This window comes from Haliotis cracherodii, unplaced genomic scaffold (assembly GCF_022045235.1).
Source record: "Haliotis cracherodii isolate W230 unplaced genomic scaffold, xgHalCrac1.p SCAF_8, whole genome shotgun sequence".
NCBI classification, from domain to species: Eukaryota; Metazoa; Mollusca; class Gastropoda; order Lepetellida; family Haliotidae; genus Haliotis; species Haliotis cracherodii.
The window spans coordinates 48,214,557-48,229,687 of NW_027266341.1; the positions used below are offsets into that span (position 1 = coordinate 48,214,557).

General features: G+C 40.2%; 1 protein-coding gene across 2 annotated transcripts in view; it reads left to right on the plus strand.

The window, feature by feature from the left end:
• LOC139450480 (Krueppel-like factor luna) overlaps positions 1 to 7,072 on the plus strand; it is a 63,061-nt gene extending 55,989 nt beyond the window's left edge. For both annotated transcript variants that reach the window (XM_071232190.1, XM_071232191.1), the window contains 2 exons: positions 1,296 to 1,470; positions 4,278 to 7,072. In XM_071232190.1, the coding sequence (XP_071088291.1) occupies positions 1,296 to 1,468 (173 nt within the window). In that variant the 3' untranslated portion in view covers positions 1,469 to 1,470; positions 4,278 to 7,072. The remainder of the gene's footprint in view (positions 1 to 1,295; positions 1,471 to 4,277) is intronic.
• Positions 7,073 to 15,131: the final 8,059 nt, after the last annotated feature.

The following is a 15,131-nucleotide window of genomic DNA, read 5'->3' on the forward strand; positions in this document are numbered from 1 at the left end:
TGATGGTGGATTCAAATACTAGATTTAGGCTTAATGTGGTCAAGGTCTGCAATCTGCCTTTCTTTGGGCTTTCCTTTCCAACTAGAAGTACTCTTTGTAGTTTCTTGTTTAAGGCCACACACTCAGCAATATTCCAACCTGGACCAGACAATATAGTGATTGAGAATGTTATCATAGATCTATACATTTGGGATACTATGACATTAATCAACCAAGTCAGTGAGCCTGACCACCCGATCCCATTTGTTGCCTCTTGTGGCCAGCATATTTGCCATTTTCATCTAACTAAAGTTCTAACCTCGAGCTTCATGGGGACTAGAAATCTGTTCACTGTGGTGTTAAACCTGATGACCAGTCATGTTAGTGAAGGCTTGATTAGGGATTGGATTAGTCCCTGACTATGGATAGAAAGCCTACAGTGCACTGGGAAGACCCAACTCTCAGTCATGCCCTGGCTTTTTTTAAAATAAAACCTCACACAATATGCTTCTTTCTTTAGGTGGCATTTTATAGGCTGTAGTGTCTGTTACAATCTGATAAAATTCTCCTATTGCTTGTAAATAATGTTCCTTTTATAAATTACATAATTTACGTCCCAGTAATGTAGTGCTTTGAGGATAAATTTTATGTATGAAGTTATTTATAAATTCACTTCATCAACATCACATGCTGGTACAGATGCTAGTACCTTTGTTGGTAATTTGCTTGATGAAAATACTAGCATCAGCCCTGCCGAAGATTTGCATTGAAATAATAAATGGATGTCACGATTCACCAATATATCAATTAATGCATTAACAGTTTTCTCAGACGATACGATATGCAATACACACTCACCTGCATCTATTCTTATTTTAAACCTGTGATGTTTCACACATGGACCATTTATAAACAGCAATAGAATGACTTTGTTGGGACAATGGGTTCTACATACATTTTAATAAATGTTTTAGTCTTTTTCCTAATTGTGTTGAGAATCAAGTTATATCTGTAATAATGTATTCATTGAAATGACACATTTTTATTTTCAAATATTAGACCAGACATTCAGAAAGTTTCAAGCCTTTTCCAAAGTTTGTATGCCCTATGAAATGTAAACATTCCCTCAAAATAGCGGCTTATCGTGATACGTATCGTATCGTGAACAAAGATCATACATTATATTGTGATGTCCCAAAAATAATATAGCAGTTTAGACCCATGTTAACTGTGTCTTCACTATATTGATTTGTCAGTTGACATCCATGGTCTTTCTGGACAGATGTGTAACTATATCATGTGTCTTCCTCCATCAGGTGAGAAGCCGTATGTGTGTAACTGGGAGGGCTGTACCTGGAGGTTTGCCCGATCTGATGAGTTGACGAGGCACTACAGAAAACACACAGGAGACAAACCCTTTAAATGTCAAGTCTGCGACCGAGCATTTTCACGATCAGATCACCTCTCACTGCATATGAAGAGACACTGAAGGTAAGAACATTCAGATTCTTTTTTTGCCATTCTGAAGGAATTTAATCTATTATGAACATGCCAAATGACAAGAAAAATGGCACTTGTTGTTGCCCTGCCTAAAAGAAAGACTAGCAAGCTTGGAGTCAGTATAATACATCGAAGGGGATATTATGTTAAACTGTGACATGGTAAAGTGGGCTAGCACTATAAGAACAGCATACCTTAAACCTCATTTCACTTCACGTATCACTTTGTTTTTTCTTAAATCGTTGTCCATTTATTGATTGCCTCAGTGTGGTCTCCAGATAGTTCTGTGTGTGAATAGGCCCCCTGTACCCCATGCATCTTGTTGGTCTGAGAGGGCACAACGGCCCCCGTACCCCATGCATCTTGTTGGACTGAGAGGGCACTACGGCCCCTGTACCCCATGCATCTTGTTGGACTGAGAGGGCACAACGGCCCCTGTACCCCATGCATCTTGTTGGACTGAGAGGGCACAACGGCCCCCGTACCCCATGCATCTTGTTGGACTGAGAGGGCACAACGGCCCCTGTACCCCATGCATCTTGTTGGACTGAGAGGGCACAACGGCCCCTGTACCCCATGCATCTTGTTGGACTGAGAGGGCACAACGGCCCCTGTACCCCATGCATCTTGTTGGACTGAGAGGGCACAACGGCCCCTGTACCCCATGCATCTTGTTGGACTGAGAGGGCACAACGGCCCCTGTACCCCATGCATCTTGTTGGACTGAGAGGGCACAACGGCCCCTGTACCCCATGCATCTTGTTGGACTGAGAGGGCACAACGGCCCCTGTACCCCATGCATCTTGTTGGTCTGAGAGGGCACAACGGCCCCTGTACCCCATGCATCTTGTTGGACTGAGAGGGCACAACGGCCCCTGTACCCCATGCATCTTGTTGGACTGAGAGGGCACAACGGCCCCTGTACCCCATGCATCTTGTTGGACTGAGAGGGCACAACTGAATCATGAATAAAGTCAGCTTGATTGCTGCTTGTTATCATTCACTGATCTTGTGGCTTAACATATTCAGAGTGGTTTTCCTGTGCAAGAATTAAACTTGGCATGACATTGCAGACTGAAGTATTAAAAAATACTGTTTTTTTTAAAAATGTGCTCTGGGGTTGGTATTAACGAGACCTGTGAAGCTCTGAGGTAGAATAGGTCTTCAGCAACCCATGCTTGCCTTTAAAGGCGACTATGCTTGTTGTAAGAGGCGACTAACGGGATCAGGTGGTTAGACACGCTGACTTGGTTTATGCATGTTATCGTATCCCAATTGCGTGGATCGATGCTTATGTTGTCAATCACTGAATTGTCTGGTCCAGACTCGATTATTTACAGACCGCCATCATATGGCTGGAATATTGCTAAGTGCTGCGTTAAACAACAAACCAACCAATGAAAGACTAACACGTTGGGTTAGCTCATGAGATATCAACTCAACTAAGTGTTCTAATCTCATAGCTTTTTCTTTGCTTCTTAAGACATTTTTTAGACCAGGACCACACCCAACCATCATTAGACCCTCATGCTGTTTAACACAGTTAAATAATGACTGAAAAATAGAATAAGATCAGTATTAGTGTGCACATTGAAAAAAATGTATCCATGTATTCATGTTTGTTGAACTTTTACGAGACATGTGTCTCGGATATACACAGATGTTCACAGGTGTGATGGATGTTCAAATACGGCTGTGTCAAAATGTCCCAGAAATCATGTTGAGACTTAGAATGGGAAGACGAACATGGCAGGTCTAAATGAAACATGGTTTAGGCAACGAGTTGTTGTTTGTTTTTTGCCCGGAATTTGTGTGCATTTAATTACAATCTGAGCAGCAGACTGCAGGTGTGCCAAGTTGTACTCATTGATGCAAACTCACCCGTCACACCCTTCTTGGACCAGCATGGTGGTCCCTCCCTATTTGACCCAGAGAGTTACCTTCCCCTGCCTTGGCTTTGATCCTGTTTGTTTTATCTTCCTGGGATAAATAATTGGTTTAGAATTAGCGTTGGAGTGATTATAATTGGTCCCTGATTGATGTTTAGTCCAACGTTTCCCCACCCACAATGCATTGTGTGAAAGCTGTAGGGCAGTGAAGGTTTTGCCTTAGGCGATTTGTGGAGGTGCGTGCTTCTGTCCAAATGTTGACAGTGGTGCTGGGAGTTGAGCACAGCTCATTAGGTCAGTTGTTGATGACCACTGTTGCGGACACGTCCAGACAATAGCCTTCACCCTTCTGAGACAACAGACTAGATGGCAACACCCTGTTATCCAGTGTGCACAGATTTAATCAGGCGGCTTCCCCACTCAACCAACACACTTCCCCATTTCAGGACTTGACCAGTGTTTGGGTGACCTGACCCCTGTTCCTTGAGTGACCTTTTAGCAGAATAGGCCTGAGGTCTTCTCTTTAGAGTTCTGATTTCCCTTACCTTCTATTACACTAACCAGGCCGCGTTGTTTGATATGAAGTTGTATGCTTATGCGTAATCTGAAAACCTCTCACCTTATAACAACTAACAATAAACGAAAAATTCTGATTAATTAAATACATCTAAATTGTTATTTGCTGATCTGTACATTTTTATGCCAGGTACAATATATGTAATATCCTCATCGGTAGTCAATAGAACCATGGTGTAACTGAAATCATGTTCAAAGTGTCATCAAACCAGACTCACACTAAATAGTACTAATAATGTCCCTGTAATCCATGAAATAGATATGATATATTTATTAAATTCAATTTGTTGATCTGTTCCTTCTTAGTATTTAATTAAATTATTTGTGTTTCAGGTTGTGTAAATAAGCCTGTTGGCTGTGCATCACCCCTATCCAGACCTACCAGTCTGTTGCCCAGGATGACCGCAACAAAATGGCTGCCTCCTCTTCTCATAGTATCGATGAATCGAGACTTTGTTACCCAACTTTGAGGATGGTCAACATTAGGTGTCATCCGTGCGTGATAACCTCACTGGACCACCTGCCAGGTTCTACTGGAGTCCAGAGCCCCTATGATTAGTGATCAAGAAAGTAGTTTCTTCTGCTGGAACTTAGTCATGAGGAAAACATTATCTACTGCTGTCTGTGATTCCAAGATGGTGGACCAGCTATCGTTTGTGATGACACTGCCTGCTTTTTTCGCCATGAAAGACAAATGGCTGACATGAGTGACCTTTGACCCTGCTGCTGATTGGTTGCTTCCATTTGAGTTTTACACAAGGATAGTTCTAACCAGTTTGTTTGATAATCTATTTGTTGAAGTATATAAGCAGAGATAATATCGACATCATCTTCTAACCTCAGCCTGTTTTTTGAAGAAGTAAGTTGTTGTATTTGGAGTTGAGTTTTGTCTTATTGGGAGCAAGGATAGTTTGTACATTGGCATTATAATGTCTCACGACTAATGTATTCTTTTGTGTAGAGGTGAAAAATTCATTGCCACATATTCAGGTAATGGTAATATGGGAAATTATACAAACTGCTCAATATATCAACTGCTTAAGACTAACAGTAACCACATATTGCCAGCTAGATTGATGCCAAAGAGAAAGTTCATGAACTCGGATGTCATTGAAATTTCGAGTCTGAGATATTACTGAACCATGTGAACTCGCCAAGACCAATATTGATGCTGAATATGTTGACCCAGTGAGAAAAAGATACAATGGAATATCACATTCATATGCCCGTTGAAAATAGAGGACTGTATCAAAGGCTAGAAAGGTGAATTTATTTATTATTGATTGGAGATTTCACTTTGCAAAAAATGGTTTAAGAGCTGTTTCCTTCTAAAGATGGATTCTTTTATAAGGCAGAAGCAAAATTGTCGTCATAGCCTTTGACATGTTCCCCATGTTAAATGTCACGTGCAGCTGTGATACTGTGTAAAATTTGGAATGAACTTAGCTTGAGGAACCTGTCTAAACACCTGTATTTCACCCATCTATGATAATCCATCATATGTCTAAAGTCTCACAAGAACTTGATGCGACTTGTTAATGTTTAGAACCAAGAACTTGGCTTATGCACTCCCTTCCTTAGATGTTTTGACATAATGTTCCTTGGATGGTAACGTCTGTATCCTAAAAGTGAGATGTTTATGTACGGTGTGTTTGTGTTGAAACAACAACATAGATATCCCAATGGTCTAAAGTGCCACAATTTGGTGTGCAGAGTTGTGTCCCTTGGCCATGCCTGGATCCATGGTCATGGGTATGAATCCCCGATTAGCCCAAATAGTGATCCTTGGTCTGTTGGCAGAAAACGCATGTTTAAGGATTTCACCATAGTAGTAAATGTCTATAACGTTCTCTACTTTGGGCTTCCTCCAACATTCAGCCAACAATGATAAGACCACAAATACCAGTCAAAGTCGAAAAACAGCTCAATCACTCACTCACTAGCCAAGGTCCTGGCTCTAACCACTGACAGGCTTCAGCATCGTGTCTGTGTCCTTCATCTGATGTACTTAAAGGGGCAAGGGATGATATTTTGATATATACATGTAATACATCATCTGTTGTGTATTGTCTAATTTCTGATGGGTGTGTTATGTGATTACACATGGTTATGTACATTTCCGTGCTGACATCTGACCTGTCAATCAAACCATGACAACATTGTTATATATCTGTATACAATGTAGATATATATCTGTCTATTGTGATATGTTACAAAATGTTCATGGTTGTACACAGTTTGGTCCACTTTTTATACCACTTTTTGTATCCATAATTTAATTGCAGATGCTTCCTTTTAAGTTGGAATTTAGAAGCTTGAATTAGCTCAGATTAGAGAATGTTCATTGTTACAAATGACTAAAGAAAAACAGAAAAGTGTAACTAAACCCAAAAGATAAATACTAGCGATCATTTAGTGCTTTTACAGATTAACAAGGATTATTTAGTGGTCATAACCATTATGGTTGCGTTGTCAACAGCATGTTTTAAGAACTATCTAGAAAATGTGCAAGACTAGACAATATTTCACATTTTGAACTTCTGAAGTAGGTTTGCATGGAGGTTTTAAATGTGAAATTGGACAGAATTGTAAAATAGTCACCTTGAGAAATACTACCTTTTTGATATTAAGTTAAACTTTGTATCATTGTAATGAGTGCGCTAGTCAAACTGTTAACCCAACAGGGTTGTATATGTACATGTATTCAGCACAGGAGATGTCAACCGATATTTGACATTCTATCAACATTATGATGGCAACTGACTGAAATTAACGGTTGTATAATATTATTGTTAATATTATTAAAATGTATATGAAAATAATTGAAATGATTTTACTTTAATAATTTCATGAATTGCTTCATCAAATCAAAACTACTCAAATGTTGGAACCACCATTATTGCTCTTAGGAACAGGGACTCCTTAATGGGATGTGGTTTTAAAGGATGAATTATGATTGAGAATGAAAAGATACATGGTAAACTGTCTCATACAATCTTGCCATGGTGATTAAAGTCAGTTCTTGCTTTGTAGTTTTATGCAATCAATATTTTGCATATAGAGCTGTCCGAACTTGCAGGCTTCCTTTGAAGATATGGAGGACAGAGTTATCTCCCTTTAAGACAGTTTGTATACATGTATTAAGAAAATCAGATAACTATTGTGCCAAGTGTATTTCTGCTGACAAATAAGACTTCCCTGTTTGATTTTCTTTATGCTTTTTGCAGTTTCAGTGTACAATGTGGTGGACAGATTAATATTATTAAGTTACATAACTGTTCAGAGCAATGTTCAGATGCTGATGCGTGCTTATATCATTATTTCTTACACTATGGACTAATGAATATAAAGTGTTACCAACCACAAAACCTCTGCACATATTTCTGCTGTTTTGTGGATAGATATGTTTTAAGACAAGGAAAATTATGTTTGCGTATGTTACTGTTGTTCAAAACCTTCTTTTTGTGATGGTTGCAAAAAATCTTCCGAATATTTACTGCTGCTATATATATATGTATTCATATAAAATTCAAGATGTTTTATGGATAAATTAACTAAAACGGGTTAAAGTTTCAGGATAAAGGCTCTGTGAAAATATTTTTTTGCCATTTGTATTTATCACTGAAAATATCACGACGTGATCTATTAATTTTGTGCATGTCACAATGAAGCTGTTAATTCCGCTAAAATATTTGGCATGAGGAATGTTTATATTTTTACACCGACATGCAGACTTGTGCAAAGAGGAAGGCAGAGCAGATTGACAGGTTTCATCCAATGTTCTGAAAAACCTGTGAGAAGAGTGGGTTTGGCCCTGAACAAATTTGTAGAAGATTTCCTCCAGGGGTGTGTATTTGATCGACATATCCTGTCACTTCGGCAAATGATGCCGCGCCCATTCTAAACTCACCAAGTCTGTGTGCCTAGGTTGTACAATGAGGAGAAAATGGAGTCAAGCTTTCACTGAATTGACTTCAGTTTAAACAAAGCAGGTATCAATTACCCAATGCTATAATTTGTAAATGTGTGGTCTGGGATTTAAAGGGAGGTAGCAGCATATAGTAGAAGCTGTGCTGAAAATATCACAAGATGAAAAAAGGCAGGGCCCTACTTATCTTACAGGGTTGGTATAAACAATAATTTTATTTTAAAATTAAAATCTTTGTTCATGAGAACATGTTAAGAGGTAACAGATTATTTTAGTTTCGTATATATAATAAATGTGAATTTACAATTTTTGATCCTATTGATAGTGAATTTTATACGGTACTAATTTGGTTGTAAAATTTGTGAATTTTTCTATGATTTGGTCCCCACCAAGGTGAGCTATCAAACAGCTCATTAGGGCTAGCCCCCATGCCGGAAGCTGGGCGAGAAGCTTACTATTTGTCATTGCCTCTTGCACCTATTTGTGAAGCAAGCGATATTTGCATGCCACCGGGAATACAGTTCTCTACAACCCGACCTGACCAGGATAGCTGTGCCGTCTCAAAGCCAAGCGGATTGTCAATATTTAGTTTGTGGTAAGGATGTTTGTCTCCTGGATGATTCCTTACCACAGGTTAATTCCTCGAACACCAGTTTTATTGAGGTTTGGCAAGTTGTCTCCCTTTACCAAGAACTGTTGATTGAGGCTGAAAACTCAACATGGTTTAATTTTGAAAAATGACATCTTCTAGGCTCATGGTAACATTCAGTAAGGTTGTTTTTTTCTTTTTGAGTTGAAAAATTCATTTTAGAATTCTAAGTTGACAGTCCTTTCTTTTATAAGCAGTTTCTTGTTTGGAAATATTTATTTGTTCCAGTATCATATACTGAAACTGGATTAAGGATTCAAAACATGTTGAATCAGCCACTTCCAGTTGTTATTAAACATTACAGTTTGATGTATCATGTTTAACAATAACTTTAGAAAACATATTCAATTTTCTTAGGCTAAAAAACACCCTTGGTTCTCAGGCACTGTTGCATAATGACATCACTCCTAATGAAAGCATCCTTTACGCTGTCCATATTTGTGTCTGTGTTTCCCATCTCCCACACGCTTAGAACTTTCATTCCCATGGGAAATGATAAAAGGTTTTCTATCCTCAATTTTCCCCATTCCTGAGGAAATTTATGCCCTGATGTGATGGGAAAAATACTCCAACCATTGCACACTCATTAAAAAAAAGTTCAGCTTGATCTTTCTTCAGTTGCGTTTTTTCAAAAGAATTTCTAACTACATCATGAAAAAAATGGCATTGAGTCTAAGTTTCAAAATGTCATCAAATAAGTTACACTATTAGTAAATTCTTTTTTAATTCTTTTTTATTATTGTTGCCCACCCGCTGTCTAACTGGTTCAGGTTGGAGATGAGGAACATATATGGATAGCCTTATTTAAAAAGGGTACACGTTTTTCAGATGTCCTTGCCTGACAACCAATTTAGTTTTTGTTTATCCAGCCTTAGTTGTTATGACATGTCATTATATATGCTTACAAATCTGCTGCAAGGTCCTCTTTGTTTGAACAGTTTGTTGTTATTTTTTACTACAGTTTTCTAATAATCTGGTTTCGTTCCGAAACATTATTTATTTGCCATTGTGAAATTAATTATTTACGTTTGTTGAGCTGATTGATTTATGAATGGAACTAACAATGTCGTCACGACATGGGTAAGTTGATGGACAACGTGGGAATATCGTTAGATTTACTTAACCAAATGTGCAATATGTAAATTCTGAAAGGTTTCGAAGTACTTACTATATCACAATTGTCATTATATGAAAATAAGATTGTGAAGTGTTGGGAGTTAAAACCTGGATGCACTCTGTGTTCCCAATAGAACTCAAGGCTGCTTCACACTGTACGTGGACAAATTCCAAAGGAATTATATTTTTTCAAGAAGATAAAATACTAAATTAATTTCCAACTCCATGGCATGACATTATGTAGGCTCAGTGTTGTTTTTGATATTTTTATCCTGTCAAGAATTATTAATTATATTACTGTGATAAACTGGGTTTTACAGATTGCTTTGAATATAACTTTGATCTATTGACAACTTGTCGTCATCATTACATGGCAGAAACAATGCAGATGCTGAATGTGAACCCAGTCCAGTCAATAATGAAAAAATAAAGTTTATTATTGTGAAAAACTATAACCGATACTTTGGTCAAATGGAATTGAGGACATAGAAGATTATCAAGATTATCTGGAATTTTTTCAAGATTTGACTATTTTAGGATTTTTTTTATTCACGATTTCCTTTACTGGGCCGTGCTGGGAAGTGTGTGCCATGGAGTTGTGCTGGATTGCAGTTGCTTATTATTTCCTATCTGAAGTAGAACGTCATCTGATAGTGTATGATCTCATGAATTGTGAAATACTGTGAACATTGCTATTGTTACTTTCCCACATCTATATGTTTCTATATATCCATTTCTTGCCATCTGAATACCATTGTACATAAACATTGTCCATAAAGTTACCAAGAAATAAACACAGTTTTGCCCAAACCTTCTCCTTGTTTCTGACTGAGTGTGTGACTTGGCTATCTGACTGACAGCTACTTGACAGATCTGGGAAGAGACCTTGTGGCCTGTCAAGTGAGTGAGGAAATGTCCTTATATGGTGTTATGCCATTTTTAGCAATATTCCTGCAATAGACTTGCAAGGAACATCAGAAATGGGCTTCACACATTGTACCCATGTGGGGATTTGAAACCAGGCCTTTGGCTTAACAAGGGAACACTTAAGGCTACGCCTTGTACTCAAGACAAACTGTCTTTCCGTAGTGTAAGGTGTTAAAGTAAGTAATTTGATGTAATGGTGATTGAGCTTTAGGAATTGTTTTAGCATAATTACGGCCACTGCTGCCACCAATCCTCTTTGTTTTTCAAACCACAAGGTGTTTAGACATCTTGGACATCATAATCAAACATATCCCTTTTATGGCCAAATGAAATGGTAGGGGGGGGCGGGGGGGTTGCCCAGGCAATTCGCTGTGCAGAGTTGCGTCCCTTTGGCAAGCTAGAAACCAATGATTTTTGGTTCGAATCCTGGTTCGCCCCAATTATGTTTCTAGGTTTGTCAGCACAATACCCGTGCTCCTGGGTTTCACTTAAGTGGTAAACGTCTCAGACCTGCATCACTTCGGGCTTTCCTCCCACATTAAGCTGACACAATGTGATATAACTGGAAAAGCGGTGTTAAACCCAACTCACTCTTCCGACAAACTATCACATTTACATTTCATGATCCCCTACTTCTTATGGAAGGTATATATCGAAGCAATTGGGTCAGTTAAGCTAATTTACTAATCTGAGTAAGACTGACACAAATGAGTTGACACATTTAGGTTTGTTTATCGTAGCACTCAACAGTGTTCCAGCTATATGACATCGGTCTGAAAATAATGGAGTCTGACCAGACAATCCAGTGAATGACATCATGACCATCAATCTATGCAACTGAGATATGATGACATGCATCAAGCAAATCAGCAAGCCTGACCACCTGATCCTGTTGGTCGCCTCTTACAAGGAGCATGGTTTTCTGAAGATCGGTTTTAACCTTATCTTCATGGACAGCCCAATTTGGTCGCATCTTGCGACCAGCAATGGGGTGCTGGAAACACATTCTACCCACGGGAACTCATTTAGGTAAACAAAACTTGTTATGGTTATATCTGTGGACAAGTGGTGTCGGCTCGAGTGCATCTCCCTCATGACTTGGGCAGGGCTAGGGGAAGGTGAGTATATGTTACACTGATCTCATAGTAGGCGAGGTACAGGACAGGTACTGTTGAAGGACATCTCAACCTTAAGATATATATCAAGGAACACTGCATCCTCTTGAAGAAACCTGACCGGGTATTGCTCATGACCACTTACTCCATTCTGACTATAGTGCCCTCTACCGCCACGGCCCGTTCCACAAAGCGATTGTAGCACTAAGACAATCGTAACTCACATACTATAACATAGACTTATGACAATCGTAGCGCTACGATCGCTTTGTGGAACGGGACCAATGTTGAACTTGAGCGAAGATCACTGAGACACGGAGTCTGGGCGAGTCATGCCAAACGACGTTAAAAGGTGGTACTTGTTGTTACCCTGCCTGGCGCTTGACAGTGAGGGGATAAATCAAGAACTGGTTGGCTCGGAGTCCGTATACTGTGTCAAAGTGGAGTATCCATGATAAGTTGCATGGAATCTCAGTGTAAGTCCAGCACAAGCAGTCAAACACACACACTTGCATGCAAGTCGCAATGCAAATGAAATAATCTTGAACGCTACATCAACTACAGTGTACAAACTTGTTTAAGTTTCTAAGAAATCAGTTCTTATAAATAAATATCTCAACAACAATAACTTCACTGACTGTTTCTTGTTCATTAACACACAACACACTATAGGCTTTACAGTGACATTGTTCAGCACAATCATGCAACAAGCTCCGCCCTTCCTGTTTTAGCCGATCGGGAAGCAGTATCCATTAGTGGGTTGTGGAAAATATCTACTTGGTTAAACAATTATATGCACATGCAATTTATTCATTACGGTTTAGAAACTGAAAAAGATGGCAAACGGAAAACCTCGGTTATTTGTTACTTTATCAACTTGCTTGGAAATATTTGTGATTTCGGAAGACAATCGGGTGAGATTCTCTATACGTTTACTTTTCTTTCCGGGTATCGATTAACAAATGAATTGTATAACACGTCAGCAAGGGCGGTCATAAATAAATTAACAGGTCCATTCTATCTGTGGGCTACATACGTATATATACTGTTGCACTGCATTAATATAAATGTTAATTTATATACACTAATATGATGTAATTGTTTCAATCAAAACTAAAACACAATATCCAATACCCGGTCTGCAGCGGCGCTCCCATGAAGTGCAAATTGTTAAACTTTATGAACGAAGGGAGACAACCCTATTCATCCAGTTCGTCCCGGGCATATCTGAAGGGGCTCACCATTTGGTATTGGGGAGGTTAGGGGAAGTTTGTTTGGGAGTGAGTGAGTGAGTTGGGTTTAACGCCGCTTTTAACAGTATTCCAGTTATATCACGGCGTGTCAGCTTAATGTGGGAGGAAAGCCCGAAGTGATGCAGGTCTCAGGCGTTAACCACTTCGGTGAAACCCACGAGCACCGGTATGGTGGTTACAAACCTAGAAACATACTCGGGGTGAACCTGGATTCGAACCCACAATCATAGGTTTCTGGCGTGTCCAGGGGACGCAACTCTGCACAGCGAATCGCGGCGCCTTAGACGACTTGGACACCCGTGCCCCCAGTTTGTTTGGTAGAGTATGGAATACTGTAAAGGACATTCTCGCGATCTCGACCTTTGGAAACGAGGTAAATATGCCCCAAAATCGAGAATTCGAGATCTCGAGAATGACCCTTACAGTATTCCATAGTAGAGCCATATTGTTAGTTGTCTTTTTTCTTCATTGTTTTTAGATAAGATATTTCTTGTCACATTTAAAATTCAACCTGTGGAAAGAATGTTAACATTTACTCACAACGGCGAGAGAAGTGTACTTTTCAATTAATAACGTTGGGGATGATGGACATAAATAACATTTTGATGTAAACTGACGAACCAGAAAAAAAGTTACCAAACTGAAATTTGGACACGTTGGGTCCAAACCCCGAATAGTGTTACAAAATGGTTGAGAATCAATCGCCCAAACACTACACCATTTGCTTAATCATGCACATGCCAGTGTATCCAGACCAGTGGAAATTGAGTTTGAAGGAAAAAATGCTTCTACAGATGCAGCAAGCCAACCTACATAATTACGAATATAAAAGGAATGAGGTGCTGTTCACTCCCAAACGGTTGAACAGTGACAAAAAGCATGCCAAAACAGAGAGAACAAGCCGTTAGTACGATACGTCGCAATGAGGTGTGGCTGTAGAATGTGCAGACTGGAGACAGGGCTAGGTGTGGGGCACCATCTATGGAAAAGTCAAGACAGGTCTGGTGATTTTGGAAGGAGATATCACAATTATACATTGACCAAGTTCTCAACCCACTTGTACTACCGTTCTTGCAACAGTGTCCCCGGGCCCTGTTTGAACAAGATAACACAAGGCCCCATACAACACCTTGCCTTGTCCAGCACGATCGCCAGACCTATCACCCACAGATGGTGTAGACAACGTCGAAACGGGAGTAGTCGTCGCCCGTCACGTGTCATGTTTTCAGATTACTCCGATTAACTTTGAACTGCTTTGATAAGCGTGGTCATGTCTGATGACGTCGAGATGGACGTCAAGCCAATGTCAACATAATCTATAAGGACATTAAATAATGGCGGCGAATCGGGTATGGTGTGCATGGGGTGGCATCACAATGACTGAGCGAGCCCCACTCCATACTGTGCCAGCAAGGTGAGGTGAAATGGGGTTTAATGTCGCGTCCAAGATGTTCATGTACGTGTGTGTATTTGTGTGGCTGCTTGTACTAGTCCGGACTGATGCCGATTTATAGTGCTAGCTCACTGTGATACCATGCCGCAGTTTAACATGAATACCCCACTCAGACACAGTATACTGACTCCGAGCCGACCAGTCCTTGTTTTAGCCCCTTAGTGCCAGACAGGATAACAGCAAGTACCATCTTTTAACGTCTTTTGGTATGACGCGGCCGGGGATCGCACCCCGGACCTTCCGCTCTCCGGGCGGACGCTCTACCACTAGACCACGGAGGCGGTCCGTGCAAGCAAGGACAGTTTCACCGTCTCCGGTGAACAGACTATGGAATAGGTACCAAGCAACCCAAATGTTGACGACCGCCCCCGTTCAGGGTGTCACAGGTCAATGACAAGAGTTCACGATCATTTAACATCATGACATCCTTTGTTGTCAGGAGCGGTCGGGTAGCCTAGTGGTTAAAGCGTTCGCTCGTCACGCCGAAGACCCGGGTTCGATTCCCGATATGGTACAATGTGTGAAGCCCATTTCCCCGCCGTGATATTGCTGGAATATTGCTAAAAGCGGCGTTAAACGATACTCATTCACTCCTTTGTTGTCCTGGTTGCAAGGTGTGTGGGTGGCGTTTTGTCTTTCGGGAAGACAACGCCCGATCTCATCGTGCACGAATCGTCAATGCTCACCTCCAGCAGCACAACGTCCTCCCAGCAAAGAGCCCAGACCATTTCCCTACAAAACACCCC